The sequence below is a fragment of the Heloderma suspectum genome, chromosome 10, assembly GCF_057233095.1.
Source record: "Heloderma suspectum isolate Gila_16-S chromosome 10, 16-S_ref, whole genome shotgun sequence".
Taxonomy (NCBI): Eukaryota; Metazoa; Chordata; class Lepidosauria; order Squamata; family Helodermatidae; genus Heloderma; species Heloderma suspectum.
The window spans coordinates 4634619-4650916 of record NC_139467.1 but is presented as its reverse complement, the minus strand read 5'-3'; the positions used below and the strand labels follow the sequence as shown (position 1 = coordinate 4650916).

At 48.8% G+C, this 16298-nt stretch overlaps 2 protein-coding genes across 2 annotated transcripts in view; one reads left to right on the top strand and one right to left on the bottom strand.

The window, feature by feature from the left end:
* Nucleotides 1-3109: 3109 nt before the first annotated feature.
* Nucleotides 3110-5972, top strand: LOC146337496 (uncharacterized). The gene has a single exon (XM_084814708.1). The coding sequence runs from the start codon at nucleotides 3539-3541 to the stop codon at nucleotides 5489-5491; it is 1953 nt and encodes a 650-aa protein (XP_084670834.1). The 5' UTR covers nucleotides 3110-3538; the 3' UTR covers nucleotides 5492-5972.
* Nucleotides 5973-9234: 3262 nt separating this feature from the next.
* The window catches only part of LOC146337495 (transmembrane protein 87A-like), a 33386-nt gene continuing 26322 nt past the window's right edge, over nucleotides 9235-16298 (bottom strand). The window contains exons 15-20 of the mRNA XM_084814709.1: nucleotides 16014-16117; nucleotides 15288-15364; nucleotides 12500-12561; nucleotides 11809-11861; nucleotides 10705-10735; nucleotides 9235-9369 (exon numbers count right to left, since the gene is read on the bottom strand). Of these exons, the coding sequence (XP_084670835.1) occupies nucleotides 9328-9369; nucleotides 10705-10735; nucleotides 11809-11861; nucleotides 12500-12561; nucleotides 15288-15364; nucleotides 16014-16117 (369 nt within the window). The 3' untranslated portion in view covers nucleotides 9235-9327. The remainder of the gene's footprint in view (nucleotides 9370-10704; nucleotides 10736-11808; nucleotides 11862-12499; nucleotides 12562-15287; nucleotides 15365-16013; nucleotides 16118-16298) is intronic.

Genomic DNA, 16298 nt, shown 5'->3' with positions numbered 1-16298 from the left:
AGTGGCCACAAGACTGGGAAAGGTCAGTTTACATTCCAATTCCAAAGAAGGGCAATGCCAAAGAGTGTTCAAACTACCATACAATTGCGCTCATTTCACATGCCAGCAAGGTGATGCTCAAAATCCTACAAGCTAGGCTTCAGCAGTATGTGAACCGAGAACTACCGGAAGTACAGGTTGGGTTTCGAAGAGGCAGAGGAACTAGAGATCAAATCGCCAACATTCGCTGCATCATGGAGAAAGCAAGAGAATTCCAGAAAAACGTCTATTTCTGCTTCATTGACTACACTAAAGCCTTTGATTGTGTGGATCACAACAAACTGTGGCAAATTCTTAAAGAGATGGGAGTACCAGACCACCTTACCTGTCTCCTGAGAAACTGTACGAGGGTCAAGAAGCAACAGTAAGAACCGGACATGGAACAACCGATTGGTTCCAAATTGGGAAAGGAGTACGACAAGGCTGCATATTGTTGCCCTGCTTATTTAATTTATATGGAGAGTACATCATGAGAAACACCAGGTTGGATGAATCACAGGTCGGAATTAAGATTGCTGGGAGAATTATCAACAACCTCAGATACACAGACGATCCCACCGTAATGGCAGAAAGCGTAGAGGATCTAAAGAGCCTCTTGTTGAGGGTGAAAGTGGAGAGTGCAAAAGCTGGTTTGAAACTCAACATTAAAAAAACTAAAAAAAAACCCATCACTTCCTGGCATATAGAAGGGGAAGAAATGGAAGCAGTGACAGATTTTATTTTCTTGGGCTCCCAGATCACTGCAGATGGTGACTAGCCATGAAATTAAAAGACGCTTGCTCCTTGGGAGGAAAGCTATGGCAAACCTAGACAGCATAGTAAGAAGCAGAGACATCACCTTGCCGACAAAGGTCTGTCTAATCAAAGCTATGGTTTTCCCAGTAGCAATGTATGGCTGTGAGAGCTGGACTATAAGGAAGGCTGAGCGCCGAAGAATTGATGCCTTCGAACTGCGGTGCTGGAGAAGACTCTTACGAGTCCCCTGGACTGCAAGGAGGTCAAATCAGTCCATCCTAAAGGAAATCAACTCTGACTGCTCATTGGAAGGACAGATACTGAAGCTGAAGCTCAAAATTTTGGCCACCTAATGCAAAAATCCCTGGAAAAGACCCTGATGCTGGGAAAGATTGAAGGCCAAAGGAGAAGGGGACAGCAGAGGATGAGATGGCTAGAAAGCATCACCGATGCAATGAATATGGAGTTAAGCACACTCTGGGAGAGAGCACAGGACAGGAAGGCCTGGCGTGCTATGGTCCCTGGGGTCATGAAGAGTCGGACACGACTTAACAACTGAACAACAACAACAATGTAAATTTAGAAATGACTACAAGGGTTTCTTTAAATTTCACAGGAAGCATAGCCAGCCAATGGATTTCTCAGCCAAATAATCTCAAATAAAATAAATTCAATTAATTTGCACCCTGACCCAGATCATTCCAGATCAGTGAGAAGGTTTTTTTCTCAACAATTGCCATGCAGAGGAATAATTTGGGGGAGGGGGGGGGCTTGTTGCAGCATGTGAGAGTTAACCCCTCCCAATTTACAATCCCCCATGAAAATTGTCCCCTGCATAGATAACAATTAAGCTGAAGATGAAACCTTCGGTTGGCACCAATGGACACCCAGAACTCTGTGGGAAAAATCCAGGATCCTGGGAAACAGATTCAGGGCTCAAGGCCCTCTCTTAGCAACGCCGCTGCCATGATGTCGTATTTACCCATCATGTTCTTGGAGCTGAAAGCTATGGGCAGCGTTTCTGTATATCCTTTCTTCTGCCTCCTCCTCCTCCTCCTCTTTAAAGAACAGAAATTACCTTATGACTTTTTTTTTTACATCTACCCAAGTTGGTATGGAAGAGATAAAATTGGGGGAAAGAGCATGTTCATGTTTAAATAATGGCTACACGTTTTTCAGTGGCTGATTTATCAACTACAACATTTGTTGTTTAAATAGTAAGACAGATTTTTTAAATTAGGAGCCCAAATTCTTAACTGGAGAGACTTAAAAGTAGCTATTTTGGCTGTGGGTGTGCTACTGTAGCAGTATCTTTCACATTTTTAATATAGCCCTTCCTTTTAAGAAATAAGTTCAATTGCGGTTTTGGCAATATACTTTTTTTTTTTAAACGAAACTTAAATTTAATTGATTTAGTCAGAGCAGATGGTTAGTTAACTAGGGACACAATCTTATACGTATTTTAGACAGAGAGAAGTCCTACAACTCCCAGCATTCCCCAAGGCTGCACTGGCTAGGGAATGCTGGGAGTTGTAGGACTTTTTTCTGTCTAAACATGCATAGGGTTGTGCCCTGAAATGTCTTGAAAATCAATGCACTAGTTTAAATAACAGATATTGTGCAGTAGTATCTCTGTTTAGCACAAGGGAGATACCTCTAAATACATGTACCTGTGGATGAGCAAGAGGGGTATGGGGCAGGCGTACACACTGCCCTACAGGTGCGGTAAGGGTTTTTCCTCCTGCGCATTCAGCTACAGCTTGGCTGCTCCTCTGACCCATTCTTGGTTCTGCCGTCAGTGTGAGTTTTTTGGGCTTTAAACCATGTTTTGGGCTTTAAACTCACACTACCTCTGGGCTGTGTTTATTCATTTTAATGTTTGGAACGTAGGAAGCTGCCATATACCGAGTCAGACCTTGGTCTATCTAGCCTAGCATTGTCGACACTGACTGGGAGAAGCTGCTCTCCAGGGATTCAGCCAGGAGTTTTTTCTGCCAGGGATTGAACCTGGGATCTTCCGCGCATGAAGCCTGTGCTCTACCGCTGAGCTATGTTCAGCTCCTTTTTCAAAAGGTAAAAGGGGGGAGAGAGTGGCTTCATGAATGCCAGAACAACCAGCGAATCAATACTTTGCACAGCCAGATTCTCCTGCAAATGGAAAACCAGCTGCAGCTGAGTGCGATTCAGTCTGGAAGCCCATGCATGTATGTCCACAAAGGGGCCAGTGGGGATCCACAGTGTACTCACCATTCAAGATACGTACAGCTGTCACCCAGAATCACCACACTATTCAAATTACTCATAAATCTGTTTTTTTCCCTCTTTGTTTAGCAGTCAAGTTTACATTCAAAAGGACTGAACCATTTGGCTGCCATGTTTTTGTGTGTGTGTATGTGTATTCTGCAGGAAGCCTTGAAAAAAGGGTTGCAAAACCCCTCCAGTCCCTTTTTCTACACCCGCAAGGGGAAAATAGAACCCTCTTTAATTGTGCAAATGGTAACCGATGTATTATGGGCTGGAAAGTGCCTGGTGAAGGAATCCCACCCCCCAAAGTAGACAACTTTCTGAAGGAAGGCAGAGTTGAGCAGCTGGATACCTGCTCCTGGCTGGCTGAAGAGTAATGCCGTTTTGAGAGAAATGGAACCATGGATAGCAGCAAACGAGATTGTGAGGAAACTTGAGGACTAGAAGAGCTGGCAGCATCCCAAAAAACTTGCCTGCACAGAAAGACAAAGGAGTAAGGAACAAAAATTGACTGAACTCCATGGAAGAAAACATGCAGACGGCGAGGGACAGGATAACAGAGGCCCATCTTACCTCCTACTGTGACAGCAACAAGACTCCTGCACTAGCAGATGAAATGATGAAGAACAACTTGATTTCGAAACCCTCTGCAGCGTTTGGGGCAGCGGTGTACAACTCTGAGCCTGGCAAGCCATGTCCCAAAGGAAGAGATTTCCTGAAGAGGAAGTGCCCATTCTGGCTGAAAAGGAAAGGAACAGCCAACACCCCGCAGGGTCAGGCGGTTTGCAAGAGCCGCCTGTGCATGGAGGCTAGCCATGAAAGCCCCATCCAGGCTGTCAGAAAGCCAGCCACGCAAGTTGAAACCCTGGGCTTGGACTCAGAAGAGGAGTCCACACAAGGGAAAATGGAAACCTCCTTACTCAGGAAACTGTTATGCCTGAAGGCCACTTCGTCTCAGCTGAAGAAGCCACCCCACGGCCTGGGGACATCACCTCTCTGCACAGCAAGCATGCGAAGTGGGCCCGTTGCTACCCTCAGCCAAACTTCAGACCCTCAAGGGGAGTCTCCTTTGAGGTGGAAACGCAGAGCTGAAAGGCAGAGCCCAGCGGAAGCAACCTCGGTCGCAGAGGTGGAAGCAGAGACCGTTGACGGTCCTGGTGAATCGTGCATGACAAAGCCATGGAGGACACTCTGGGCCCTGATCGCCTCCAGAACCAAGCAAAGATCAGTTCTCCCAGGGAATGAGAGAGATCACAGGACCACAGGGAAAGGGGATCTTTGCTTCTCCACAGAACCAGAAACCTCTCCTGCCCCGGGGGCAAACGAAGCCTCTGGAGAACCATCAAGCGGTGTCGCAGCTGAAGAGGACAGAAACCCATTGTCAGCATTTCCATCTAATGCAGGCAACAGCCACAAGGCCCGAGAGGATAAAGGAGGCCACAAAACTATGTGGCGCGGACTGGAAATCCACAGAAAGGTAGGAGGCGACGACATCTCGGAACCTCTTACTGAACTGGAAGCCGAGAAGCCAGACAGCTTGTTAAGACTGGAAAACAGCCTTCGGGAGCAGGGTCTGATCCGGAAGAACACTTCTGAACAGGTTTCTCTTCAGGCACAGGTTTGTGATCTTCCAGCGGCAGAAGCAGCTGTGACGGAGAAAGGCCCCGGGCAGGGAAACCATGGCTACTGGGTGGAGGCATCGACTGGAGAGCAGCGGGATCTTGCAGACCTAGCTGAAAATCCGGGCGGGCAGGGCATGCTGATGGGGACGCGGGATTTGGGCTGGCTGAACAGCGAGTTACTGGGAAGCCCAATGCTCCATGAGGTGGAGAGGGGAAGGCCCGTCTGCACCTGGGGCCGTCCTGAAACCCAGGAGATGGAGGAAGAGAACCTTGTTATGATGGATACCAGCAGAGGGAACGAACATACCAGTGAGGCGACCCTGGGCCTCACCTCTGATGTCACCAGTGCAGACACCAACTTTCTTCCACCACCTGCCTCAGAAAGCAACAGCCACCAGGCCGTAACGCTGGCCTCATATGATACCTCTGCAGCCTACATCCTGGCAGATGCAGGAACCCCATTTCCTGGCTTCCCACAGGAAGGGGACCCATTAGCCCCCTTGGAGTTGTCCCCCGTATTTCCATCCAGGGGCTTAGAGCAAGGCCTTCAGGAATGCCTGCTAAGCCAGCCAACGTCGCAGCCATATCAGGCGGCTGCCGTGGACGAAGAAAGGGAATGCAGCCAACGGCAAGGACGCCCTGCGAGGAAGTTGCCGCTGTCCACCGAGGAGACGCACAAAGCCACCATGTGGCTGGATGCCACAGGGCCAGAGGAGGAGCAAGACAAGCGGCTGGTCTACAGGGCCGCTGTGGAGATTGTGGGAGCTGCCATTGATGTGGCAACAGAGCAGCTGGCAAGGAAGGAAAACCAGGAGCAAGCAGGACTGGGGACAAACAGGCGCATCCCCTGAGGCCGCTGTTCCTGGGGCTGAGATGCGAGGGAGAGGAATCTTTTTACAGCCAGGCTGAGGGAGCAGGCTCTGACCTGGATTTCCCTGCAGCCCTCACCAACCTCTTCTCTCCATCGCCCTCGTTTGGTGTACCTTCAAGGGGTCCCCTCCATTTCCAACGGGTATTTCACTGAACAGCCTGTGTGGGTGGTGGTCCAAAGAAACACAAACAGATGATCATTTCGATTTTCTGTATTAAAGTAGAATTAAACTTGTTCCTAGTTCATGAGAGAAGTGAGACTTTGTTGGGTCTTTAAGTCATGTTTACACATCACCCCTGTGGGTTGGGTTTTGTCTACTTGTATCACACTGCCAGACCTGTGTGTATGCTGCGGTGCTGTGGGGGAAGAGCTCAGAATGCTGCACTGGACTCAGTTTAGTTTCCTGAGAACCTCAGGTGCTGCGTCTGTGTAGAGGGTCTTATGGGCTGCGACAACTTTGGAAGTATGTGGGAGCAGCCTGCCGAAGTCTCAACTGCTCCTGACAGAGTGAGATCCTTAGAGGCTGCCAGTGTCTTTGTCCCTTTCATGACTAGCGTAACCACAAATATAGTTTCTGCAATAACGGCAAACTAAATTATGCAGAGGAGACATGATTATGGAAATCTGCTGTCTGCACAATTGATACGGCTTGGGCATATGCAGACTGAACACGCTCCTTCATGCCAAATGCCAACATTCCCTGCATGTGGAGAGTTAGATGCCAGGGTGAAGGATTCTTGTCACAATCCAGCCAGGAAACCTGAATGCTCTCCAATACAGATATGAGGCCCCCGCTTAGTTTATACAGGCCAGGAACATGTTTTCCCTTCTCGCCTGCTGTTTGTAAGCATCCTCAGAGAGTGGCTTACTAAAGGTTACTTAATGAATTCACAGGTGAGGCAGGATTTGAACACGGGGTATCCTAATTCACAGCTCACCCTTCCCAAAGAGCTCTTGAAGTTGCCTCTTAAGGCATGGCAACATCTTACATCACGGTTAGCTAACTTTGAACTTCTGCCATTACAGCATCTGAGGAAGCCCCCGCCCGAATCCCAGCTGTTTGAGACTAGTCAGAGACTAGTTGAAAGTACTCTTCACACACTCAGAGCATGGTCACATCTCTTGTTCCAAGAGGAATCCTAGATGCAGGGATCAAACCCTGGCTGAATTTTAGCCCTGGGAGATAACAGAGAAGGCATGCGGTGGTGTCTTGGATAGAGCAGCTTTTCCCAACATGGTGCCACCCAGATGCGTTGGAATACAACTCCCAGCACTCCTGACCATTGCCCATGCTGGCTGGGGCAGATGGGAGGACCAGGCTGTCTCCCCCTCCCTGCTTTGAACTTCAGATGCCAGGAATGGGATGTGGGACCTTCCTTCATGCGAAGCAGGTGCTCAACCCACCAGCTATGGGTCCTCTCCAAACAGGAGGGCGCAAAGCACACACTAACACACAAGTTAGGGGGTGTGATTTTTTTTAAAAAATATCACTGCATAAAACACACACAGCTTTCCCTCTCCAAAGACATATGTACAATTTTAAAATAAATAAAGGTTATTTGAAAAGAAATCTTAGCCTCCCCCTCCCACTCCCCCGATCATCCAAATTGCCTTCCCTAACCTGGTGACCTCCGGATGGGTTGGACTACAGCTCCCACAACTCCCCTGCCCAGATTATGGGAACTGTAGTCCAACATAGCTGGAGGGCACCAGGTTGGGGAAGGCTGACCCAAGCCATCTCAAAACATCACATCAGAACAGAGGGACAGGAAGGAAGCCAGGGGAATGAAAAGGCAGCCATTAGCAGAACGAACCTCCCCACAGGAGACCTCTGCCTACAGCTCCAGGTGGATTAAAAAACATCAAAATTTAGAAAAGCATTTGTTAAATGCAGAACCTGGGCTGGGTAATGCGTTCATCACATGTTCCAAGTTCAGAAGGGTCTCTCTGCTGAACTGGTCGGGAAGACAGCGGAGAGAACGTCGCTGTGGAACAAAGGGTGGCAGAGGCGGAATGGACCACGTTGTGGATCAAATGTGGAAGGAAAAAGACGATTCCCATCCAACCTTAGAAAGAAAAGGATGGAAAGGAATGTCTCCGGTGCTGCGACAGTTGATAAGTAGTGCTCTCAGGGTCACTGTGACACACCACGGCTGGCACAGGCCCATGCAAGAGTTGCCTCTGCTATGAAGGATTTGGAAACACGAACTACAATCCAGCCAGGTGAACGCCATGCATAACCGGCCGCAAGCTGACAGAAGGGGCTCCCCTTCATCACCCCTTATGCTGAACCCCAAAAGTCACAGTTTGCCTGTTTTAACGCTGTTTTAGGAAACAGTTTCTGCAGGTCAGGACAGATAACTACTATGGGAAACGAATTCCATGTTTTCATAACGCGCCCCCCCCCCCCCCGACACCAAAAACATGTACCCCTGGACCCACTGGTGTTCAGACGTAATTCAGCCACCGTGCTCTTATTGGCGAGAAGGGCCAATCCTACCAACCCCACTCCCCCTTTCAACATCACCTTCAAAACAGCAGCCTCTTTACGGAGTTGGACATACCTGCTACCCACCTGTTCCCTACACAGAATTGCCATGCAGCCAGCCTTTTGGCCTAAGGCAGGCTTCCCCAATTTGGTGCCCTCCAGAGCTATGCTGGCTGGGGGGTTATGGGAGCTGTAGTCCAACAGGGCACAAGGCTGGGGAAGGCCAGACTAAGGGTGCCACCAAAGGGATGGGCACCCTTCACACATAACGACAACTCAGAGTATAGGTTGCTGTCAAACTGGGGGTTGTTGAATCATGGGTTATGTGTGAACCCTGCATTATGGTTTAACTATGGGTTGTTAACCACGAACAACTCAGCATTCACAACCCAACAACAAACTATGGGTTCTCTTCCCAGGTTGTTCATGGTTAACAACCCATAGTTTAACCATAGTGCAGGGTTTAGACGTAATGACAACCAACGGTTCAATAACCCACGATTCAACGACAATCCATACTCAACACATACTCTGGGTTGCCCTGACGTGCGAACCAAGCCTATGTTTACATCGAGACAAAGCTCTTTCACACAGACCATAAGCCTCCTCATACCTAAAGTGCAACTTGGCAACCACATATGTAGATAGGTACATATGCCCTCCTGTGGTCACTGATCACCGCCCAGCCAAGCAAGATTAGTTTGACACTGGGGGCAGCGGGTGATAGCCAGGCTGCACATAATCCTCCTTTCAGCTTTGGATTCACATACCGCCCCCCAATTTTGTGCACACCCTCCCCCCCGACTCCAAAACAATGCTAGCCACGTCACAGCGAAAAGCCAAAGTTGGGGACACCGCCATACAAATACCCAAGGGCCAGCAGGTGAGAACACAGACGGGCTGTACAAAACAGTCTGTGTTCCTGCATGAGAAAGCGCTTGTTCCAAACATGGCACGGGAGAGAAGCAGAAGGAGCAAATTCTGTCGTATTGTCCCATGATCCTCCTCTCCAGCGGGAGGCCACAGCAATCTCAGCAACTCCTGGCCCCAATGGGTGAGACAGGCAGACGGCCTTGCCTGGCCAAAGTCCCAGAGTTAGAAACCCAGAAGGTAATAAAATAATCTTTTAACCATATACAAATATATATATGTGTGTGTGTGTGTGTGTGTGTGTGTGTATATATATATATATATATATATATATATATATATGCATGTGTGAAACAAAAAAACAAAAAAGAACCACACGGCCATCTGCAACTCTTCATCCATACAAAACCCATCAGGAAGAGTGTATGACTGAGCACGTGGTGGCCAGGAGCTCTACTTTATTCCATCTTGGACATTTCAAATTTTGTGGTCACGATTTCCTATGGGGGGGAGGGAGGGGGAAGAAGCAAAGTAACAGCATTCAGTCTATATATAATACATTTCAAATATCCACAGCTCTTGACTTACAGTCTCTCAGGAACTGGAACTCCTCTTTACTTCCACCTCCATTTCCCTCCCCTTTGCGGTCCATTATAGACTGTAAACTCCTTGGGACAAGGATCCATTTGCTTGTACTCTTTAAAACACCATGCATGTTGATGGCGCTTTATTATCATCATCATTATCAACAACAACAGGAGGGAAAGAACATGATCATCCCTATATTCCAGTTGTGTGTGTGGGGCAAGGGTAGGGGGCTGAGGCTGAGAAACAACAACTGCACCAAGGCCACCTAGAAGTGGGGAACTCCTTGCTCACCTCCAGAGGCATGATGCTATACCAACTCTCCATTAATTACTGTTAGTCCTACTTAGTGTAGATCTATTGACATGAATGGGAATTAAGCCCCATTCATGTCAATGGGTCTACCCTACGTAGGACTAACACCGGATACAATCCATTTGCCCCAGCTCCCCATTGAAGACAGGCAAGCCATGAACTTGGCAGATGAACTCCAACTCCACTTCTCCCTTTAGTTATTCAAGGAGCATTTCTTCCTTTTGGGCGGCTAAATTTGAAAAATGCCCATTGCTTAGGACCTTCCAATGGCACCTCGTGGGTGGACATCCGACGAACAGACTGGGAGATGTTTGCTGGGGGGAAAAAACCCATATGTTGCACGTGCCTTATGACCCGTTACAATTTAGCACAGCCCTTCCCAACCAGCTGCCCTCCAGAGGTTTCAAACCTCAACTCCCATCAGCCCCAGGCAGGACGGTGGACAGTCAGGGATGCTGAGAGTTGTAGCCCAAAACATCTGGAGGGCACCAAGCTGGGGAAGCCGACTGAGTAGATAAAAGGCACTCTGTAGTCACAATGCAGCCAATTCTAGGGTGCAGCAGCGTCAGCCATCTGGGTGGCCAGCCCATGCAGCAGGGTCAGTCTGATAAAATCAGCAGCTGCCTCCATGCTTAAGAACCCAAGTGCCCTGCTGGATCAGGCCAATGTGTCCCGGGAGCAAGCAGGGCTCGATGGCAACGGCCCGGCTGCCACAGCTGCTCCCCAGCAACTGGTACCCTCGCTCTGATCCAGCGTGGCTCATCTTATGTTCTTAAGCGGCCCCTGAAGCCGTTTGCAACACACCTTTGGTCTCCCATCCCAGTAGCAAACCCCTCCCAACCCGGCGTAGCTTGCATCATTTGGCCACACCACGTGTCCAGGGGTGGTGAGTGGGGGGGGGGGGCCAAACAGAAATGCAACTGAAGTAGGTTTACCTCATCAGAGTCTAGCAAAGGGGGCAGCACTCTGAAAGAGAAGAAGCAGCGAGAAGGGAGGTGATCACCAACACAGAACTATGTAATAACATTTAGACTAGGGCTGCACACATCAACTGGGAAGTCAGGGAAACCGAAATCAGTGAGGCCCTTTAAGTTTAGGCTCAACCCTGGGCATGGGTTAAATCAGCCACAGCAATGACAAGCAGAGAAGCTGGAACTTTGGATTCGATGCTACGCATGTCCACACAGAAGTCAGCTTCTCCAAGCGCAATGTGACTTACTCTCAGGCCAGTGTACAAAGCAGGGGTGGGCAACTCGTGGCTCTCCAGATGTTTTGGCCTATAACGCCTATCTTCCCCACCCAGCGCAGCCAGTGGTGAGGCATGGTGGAGGCTGTGGGCCAAAATGGCTAGAGGGCCGCCAGTTGCCCACCCCAGCATAGAGGACTGCAGCCTAGAAGGCTTATTGCCATGGACAGCAGATGCACTGACGCGCTTCTCTTCCTAGCACCAATTCTGACGAAACAAAGAACCTTAGGAAATGAATTTTGTCTTCTGGCTTGTATCCAAAAGACCCATTTGCCTTTCAAGAATTGCTTCCAACAGCAAGAAGTGTGGCCGGCCTCTGAGGATGGTGCGTGACCAAACCCTGTGTCAACAGGGTCTTCTATGTCTCAATCTTCCACAAGACTGATGGGTCTTGAATTTGTTTAATTTCTGAAGTCATTTTGTGGGCTACTACAATAGGGAAATTTAAAATGAAAGGGGGAGATGGTTTTTCTGTAAACCGCCCAGAGAGCTTTGGCTATGGGGTGGTATAGAAATGCAATAAATAATAATAATAATTTCCCTTCTAGTGGCAAATGGTAATTTTTGTTTATTAGAACATGCAGCCATCGTTTACTTCAGAAGCCTCACAGAGGCATCTTCATTGACGTTCACTTTACTAAGTGCACTTTTTAAGCAACGTGTTACCCGCTGATACAATTACATGCCACACAGCCACACAGCTGACCAATTCTTTTTAAGAAACACAACAACTACATGTCTGACAGTCCAAATATACATATACGAATTATCTGTTGTTGTTTTTAAAACTTACACATCAGCCATAGAAGAGGGGATGTTTTCTTCAACCCATTTCAAGTCTTCATCCTGTGAAAGAAAAGAAACAAAACAGTTGAAGATGGCAAGACTGAAAGATCCGTAAGTATAAGGATTGCCTTGCTAGATCAGGCCCAAAGGTGCATCTTGCCCAGCGTTCTGTTTCCAACAGCGGTCAGCCAGATGGCTCCGGAACCCCGCACCGCACCCAGCACAGCATGGAAGCTACAGTCCTCGCTTGCTGCTTGTCTCCAGTGCCCACTATTCAGAGGTACACTGCCTCTATACATGGAGGCTCCATTCAGCTGCTTTTTGCATGAAAAACATGAGCTGCTCAAATTTAAAACCCTTTGTAATACACATAGTGACCAAGAAATGCACTGGTTAAAATTTCTCTTAGTCCTAGCCAGCCAGGAGACACACCGAACCCAGGTGGCAGAACAGACAGTGCTGAGAGAGTTCACTGTCTCAGAAAGCTAAAAGGGGGGGGGGGGAGATTACCATCATGGCAAAACACCGTATTATTTGTGAAGCATGTGAAGTGACTAGATACTTCGCTATAAAGTACTATGCAGCGAGAGAGAGAAGTCCTGGCGAGGTAAGTTACAATCTAAAACTGACAGAAGGCGAGGAAAGGGGGTGGGGGTGGGAGGGTGGCGCTTAAGGGGGCCACAGCACAGGATTCTTACCACTCTGGTGCCCTTGAGGATCCCATTGATTTCGGGTTTTCCACCCCTCATCTTCATCCCTTCTGCAAAAAAAAGACAAAAACCCTCCCAGTCAGCCACAAGCAAATCTCAAGGTTGCCAAAAGAGAAGCTACTTAACTGGATCTTATTGTGGGTTTAAATGGCCAAACAGAAGCAGTAAACCTTGCTATGCAGAGACTACTCTACACTGGAGAGAGAGAGGGAGAAGCTGTTTGTGGGTAGCAACTCCCCACTCAGAATCTCCAGTGCTCCAAAGCACTCACGGACGGTACGCAGCTAAGATCAGCCTGGTTCACACAAAAAACTACTGTAAGCTATGGTGTGGTTTGCTGAAGTTGGTTTGTTGTTCTGTTTGAACCCATCCCCCAAAACAAACCATGGTTCGTTAACCAGCTATAAACCACAAAGAGAAGCCATGGCTTGTTGTTGGCTTGTTTAAATCATGGCTTGCTGGGATGTCTGAACCCAGAACTGTGGCTTATCCCTGGCTTGTTTGTGCTGCTGTCCATCCTGAAACAGACCCCCTGCCTCCCCAAGCAAGAGCAGCCTGAAAGCAAAACTGCCTGGAAGGCTGGCAAAATGTGCAGAACCAGAAACAGGGAAAACAAGCCACAGTTTGTCCGTGAGACAATCTGTGGCTAAAAATACAAACCATAGTTAACATAAACCATGGCTTACATAAACCATGACTTAGCATTATGTTCAAATTCAGCCATTCTGTAGAAGGTTAACTTTCTTTAAAATCTTATCCTTTATTAACTTTCAAGTCCTAAATGGCTCAGCACCCAGGAACCTTAAGAGCTGCCTTCTCCCACATGTTCTCTCTCATGCACTCTGGTCAACATCAGAGGGGCCGGACCAACGTTCCCCCACCCCCCTCCCCTGACCAAAGAGTGGCGAGTAGGAATCAGGGGCAGGCCTCCCTTCAGCAGTGGTGCCAATAATGTGGCAGGACCTCTCTCCTCCCAGGGAAACCCGCCTTACTCTCACTTGCTTTTTAAAAATTCTACCCCATCCTTCAAAGGAGTTTCCTAGAGCGGCCCACAATAAAAAAAGTCAAAGCATCATGAAAAAAAACAATGAATCAAACAGCAGATCAAGAGTTCAGCATAAGAAACCAAAAGCTGGAGGTTAAAACCTAATTAAAACGCCTGGGAAAATAAAAAAGGTTTAACCTGGTGCCTAAATGCCACGTTAGCATACTTGGGGGGGGGGGAGGTTTCCATAAATTGGGGTACTGCCACAACAGAAGAGGCCCTCTCATGCTGCATTTGTGATGGTGGGGATGGGGAGGAGAGTCCAAGGAAAGGACTCATCTTTAGGGCATCTTTTAATTGTATGCCATTGCCTGGTGATTATTTTTGCTTTGTCTGTTGCTTTGGATTCTTTTGAAGAAAAGTAGGATAAGGCTTACAATGCATATACATACATTTTGAAGGCTTTCCGGTTGCCAAGATACGCATCCAGAAAGTGTGGAAGTGTGAGTGGGGAAAACCTTCAAAATCTGAAGTGCCAGAAGAATGGCTGAATTACGTTCGCAGGGGTCAAAGCGGGAGGGGAAGCACAAAGAGCTTCTTGTCCCCCTCCCCATGACTCAGCACAAGCAGAATTACGCAGAACTTAAAAATCTGCGAAGTAAGAGAGGCAGGCAAAAGTGTATAATCTGCATCACTCATCCAGGCTGCAAAATTCAGTTTTTCTTGGTGGAGATTATGGGGGGTGTCTCCACAAGCAATTTACTCCGAGCTGGCTGTGTGTGGAGGGCGTTAGGGATACATGACGTCGTGGCCTTCCAGCAGCCACCCTGGAGCTTATCAGGGATAAACCGGATTTCCTGAGGCTGCTTGAAGCCCAATTCTTTTCCTCAAGACAGGTTCTCCCCGGTATAGCTGCTGTGTGTCCCCCCTGCACTGACCTCGGGGGTGCTCACCCTGACCCGGTCAAGGGGTGTTTCCTGTCCCTGTGTTCCCCAGCACAAACCCAGTAATGTCTCCTCAGAAGTAACTCCCATTGTGGTCCATGAGGCTTGCCCCCTGAATGCACACACCATAGATCCCCCACAATTGAAATAACACATTTTAAAGCACTAATTCCCTAAAGGCCGTAAAGCGCTTTCCCCAGGCTGCGATTTTATGTTTGGTTTATTGCCTTCGGAAATAACTCAGACCTTTGTCCCTGCACAGCATCGGGTTAGAAAGGGGGTTGGTTTCCCCTCCCTTGTTTCCCAGCACAAACCAATTAGTGTCTACTCAGAAGTAACTCCCATTGTGGTCCATGGGGCTTGTCCCCTGCATGTGGGGGAACTTCTCTTATTCCCAAAGGAGAAAGGGGGGACAGCCTGGAGGGGAGGGGGGAACCTCTCTTACTGATTGAGCAGCCCCTGCCAGCCAGATGACATTCACTCCAACCCCTGCATCCTACCTGGAAGTATGTTCTATGAAGTGACTTTTACTGATGTGATACACTCGCTTGTGGAGCCCTGCCCGGAGCAAAGCTGGCTCCTTGAAAAATCCGGGTAAGCTACTATTGGCTTCTCTTTCCATCTCCTTCCATTGTCGTGGAGAAACCCCCTATAATGTCTCACCACCCTGGAGAACCGTGCATACACAACCTGGGAACTGCCAAAGCAAACCCTCGCCCCTAGGAAAGGGCACATACATGCGCCCCTGGCTTGCCCTACAGAATGCAGACCATGACCCAAGTGCCAGAAAGGCTGCCCAGGGAATGCAGGCGGGAACAGGAAGTCCAAGCAGATTCAGCCTGCTTACCGAAGGCCTCATTCACCATGTGCTCATCCTCGTCCTCCTGCTCGCTGCCTTCATCCACCAAGGGCATGAAGGCATATCTGTGGAGAGAGGGCAAGAAGCATGCATTATGGGATGGGGTCATTCACCTTATGGATGGCAACACTCACTGCTCTTGGCCAGGCTTCAAAGCAGGGGTGCTGAACCTCTTGCAGCCCCAGGGTGCCACAGCAGAGAAGGCCCTCTCCGACGTCCCACCATAGTTTATGTCTCGCACTGGTGGGATGCAGAGGAGGGCTCCTCCAACAGATCTCAATCCTTGGGCAGGCATAGGTAGGGGGTGGTGCTCCCTCAAATATCGAGGGATGTATGCTGCCCTGGGTTCCTTAAGGAGGAAAAAAGGCAGGATATAAATATAATAACTACATAAATAAAAGGGACTGAAAATGGCTGCTCTGGGCACCTTTTTTTTTTTTAAATGAGGACTTTAAAAAATCATTTAGGGGAAGCAGGGGCCACACAATTCCCCCCCCCCCACTAAGCCCAGTGTTGTCTACTCTGAACAGCAGTAACTTTCCAAGACCTTGAAGGAGAGGAGGGTCCTTCCAGCTGAAGATCATTTTAACTGGTGATGCTGCGGACTAATCGTGGCCCTTCCGCATGGGAAACGTGTGCTCTGCCATGGAGCTAGTGGGACCTGCCCTGTGGCTTGGACCACAACAAGCCAGGCCTGGCAAGGGGCTGCTGTACCTTTGGTTATTAGCTGAGGGTCTCCAGAGGAACATGATCACTAACAGGATGATGGAGAAGAGGAACCTCCAGAAGGCATCGTCGATCCAGAGCTCCCGCCAGTCCTGATGAGCAAGGAGGGAGGAAGGATGAGCACCAGTCGACAGCTGGCCGGCCACTGTGCAAATGGAATGCTGGACGAGATGGGCCCTTGGTCTGATCCCGCAGGGCTCTCCTAATGTTCTTACTGGTCCAGGCAGGCTACCTGGCCCGCCCCGCCCATCGGAGAGGTTAAAAATCCCTCAT

Coding starts and splice junctions, on each gene's coding strand:
- LOC146337496 (XM_084814708.1), top strand. CDS start 3,539: ATGGAAGAAAACATGCAGACGGCGAGGGACAGGATAACAGAGGCCCAT.